We start from the raw sequence: 2,992 nt of genomic DNA on the forward strand, positions 1-2,992 counted from the left end.
GCTCTGATACCATAAGAAGAAAGCAAAACAAAGGAAAAACATATATGCGTGGTTCGGCTGAATAGCCTACATCCACGACAATGAACACTGTTTTTTTCTTATTCACTTTAGCCCTCACAATATTACAATATACAGAGCCCACTATTTTGCTATATCTTTTGGAAAGGTGGATTTACAAACAGAAAGTTTGTTATCCATGATAGACTTACTTTTAGCATAGATATGCATATCTTGCATATCCGAGGTATGCATAGTAGGTAACATGTAGTGATTTACATATTGACCCATGTAACGATTTGCACATTCTGGTCGTGGATCACGTTCACGATTTATCTTGTTATCAGTAGGCAACATGTAGCGATTTACATATTGACCCATGTAGCGATTTACACATTGTGGCTGTGGATCACGTTCACGATTTATCTTGTTATCCGAGATATGCATAGTAGGTAACGCCTGCTGCTTAGGAGATATCCGAGAGATCTGGCTCTCCTTGATTTCAGGAGAAAATCGAGGGTCTTCTCTGCTACTTCTGTTAATAGCACCGATACTGAAAACATTGCTGCAAACTGCTCTAATTTCAGTCCTTCTAAATAATACTATTGCCAGACACGAGGGGAAGCTCGTGGAACTGATCGTGAAGAGGGTGCTAGAACAGTTAAAGAATAGTCTGTTGGATATGGTTGAACGTCCGTTTGGAATCAAGCCACGGGTTAACCAAATCATGAAACTGTTGGATGTGTAGTTGAAGACGACGGTGCAAGAATGGTGGGCATCCACGGAATGGGAGGACTCGGCAAGACGACACTTGCAAAGGCCGTCTACAACAAATTCCACTCTGAGTTTCGAGCCCGTAGCATCATTGCCAACATTAGAGAAGCAGCTGTGCGAAACGGACTAGTTGGACTGCAAAATCAATTGATATCTGACATTTCTAGAGGTCCAGAACCAGTGACTAACACCAACAATGGAGTTGCCATTCTTCAAAGGATTCTGGGAAGCAAGAAGGTCCTCGTGGTTCTTGATGATGTTGACAAGGTGGAGCAACTTGCGGTGCTAGCAGGAAAGAAGGAATGGTTCCTTCAAGGAAGCATCGTCATTGTCACCACAAGGGATGATCATGTGCTACGACTTCATGGCATGGAAGAACAACAGATCTACATGCCAAAGAAATTGGATCGAAGCGAATAGCTTCAACTTTTCAGTTGGCATGCTTTCAGAAAAGACTGTCCAGATGATAGGTTCGAGGATATATCCGAGAAAATAGTAAGGGCAATTGATGGTTTGCCGTTGGCTATTAAAGTACTCGCATCAACTTTGTATGATAACAGAGACATGGAAGCATGGAAGGAAATGATACGCATGCTAGGCGTCGTTTATCGTAAAGATGAAATTCATGCGAGCCTAAAAGTAAAAGTAAGCTACGATCATCTAACTGATGACCATCAAAAATCCATTTTCCTTGACATCGCGTACTTCCTCAACGGAATCGATAAGGAAACTGCAATTTATGTGTGGGATGGTTGCGGCTTTTTCCAGAGGATGTCAATTAGCGCACTTTGTCAAAAATCACGCGTTAAGATTACTGATGAAGACAAACTGGAAATGCACGATGTGCTTAGAGAGATCGGAAGGCATATTGTTGAAGAAGAAAGTAAATCAGAGCTCAGTGCACGTTGCAGGCTGTGGGTTCGAAAAGAAGTGATAGATGTACTAAAGCATCAAAAAGTATGGTATTTTTTTTTCATTATATGTATATATATACTAGTGTCGCCTTTACCTACAAATGTCTCCTTTATATTTTTTTTATAATTTTTTATATTTTTTTATTATTATTCATAAATCTAGCCTTATAAATGCGATCTACATGTTTCACTTAGTGGGAATTGGCTTTTAGAATGTTTAGGTAGGATTTTATAAGGCTTCAAAATACTACAAAAAAAACATTAATTAGCAATGGAAATTTGCGACAGAAATAATCCATCGCAAATTTGCGATGGATTAGTTAGAGAAAATTAGTCGTCCCTAAAATTGAAATTAGTTGCAGAATTAGCGATGAAAAAAATTTGTCTCAAAAATCATTGCTAATTAGTGATGGATTAGCGACATAAACATTTTGTCTCAAACTCCGTCGCAACTTCGCGACAGATGAGCGACAGAATTTTTTCGTAGCTACTCTGTCGCTAATTTGTGACGGTGTTTGAGACGGAATGTTTCCATCGTTAATCCGTCACTACTTTTCAATATGGCCAACTAGGGCGCGAGCCCCTTTCTTTCCCTTTCTGTTTCAACCCTCGCATGCAGTCGTCGTCCGTCGCCCGAGTTCTCTCCTTCACCTCCTCCTTCCCTCACTCCATCTCTCTCACCGATGTGTGCCGCCGTTGAGAGCTTTGTCTGCAGTGTCACCTCCTCACTCTTCTCTTTTGCCTTTCCTCGTCTGCGACCTCGCCCGAGCAGTGTCGTCGCTGACACCCCCAACAAACCCCTCTTCTAACCTCCTTTCTCCTTCCTTCCTTCTTCATTTGATAGTCGACCTGAGGGCACCTTAGTTGCGAGCTGTGTCATTGTCAGAACCTGCGACATCGCCTCACCATTTCGGCGATTCCCTCTCTTCTAAAACCCTCCACCACTGACGCCGGAAGTCAGGTGAGCCACAACTGTGAAGTGTCAGTTTGGGTGTCTGTCGGAGACCAACGTGGTTGTTACGACCATGGCCTCCTCCTCCTTCCTTCCTTGTTTGCCAATTGACTGGAGTTGTGGCGCTGCCGTGACCACCACCATCTCCTCCTCTGTTTCCATTTCCCCTTTTCTTCTTCTCCCTTTTTTCTTTCCTATGTCGTTCTGGTGTCTCCCCTCTGTTCGAGCGCCGACTCGAGGCTGCCACCAGCGTGACCCACTGTGATGCCTTCTCCCCTTCCCCATTCGCAACCTGATGCCATCGTCATCAACCATCGCTGGAGTTGCATCATCGCCGACACCCCTGCTTGCTGAA

The 2,992-nt window shown here is 43.3% G+C and overlaps 1 protein-coding gene across 1 annotated transcript; it reads left to right on the forward strand.

Moving 5' to 3' along the window:
* Positions 1-765: 765 nt before the first annotated feature.
* LOC149832224 (disease resistance protein RUN1-like) lies at positions 766-1,191 on the forward strand. The gene has a single exon (XM_090013194.1). It carries the CDS (start codon positions 766-768, stop codon positions 1,189-1,191), a length of 426 nt encoding a protein of 141 aa, XP_089869320.1.
* Positions 1,192-2,992: the final 1,801 nt, after the last annotated feature.

This window comes from Nuphar pumila, chromosome 7, assembly GCF_984573655.1.
Source record: "Nuphar pumila chromosome 7, dmNupPumi1.hap1.1, whole genome shotgun sequence".
NCBI lineage: Eukaryota > Viridiplantae > Streptophyta > Magnoliopsida > Nymphaeales > Nymphaeaceae > Nuphar > Nuphar pumila.

What these genes read in the sequence shown, in the direction of transcription:
- LOC149832224 (XM_090013194.1), top strand. Translation starts at nt 766, where the DNA reads ATGGTGGGCATCCACGGAATGGGAGGACTCGGCAAGACGACACTTGCA.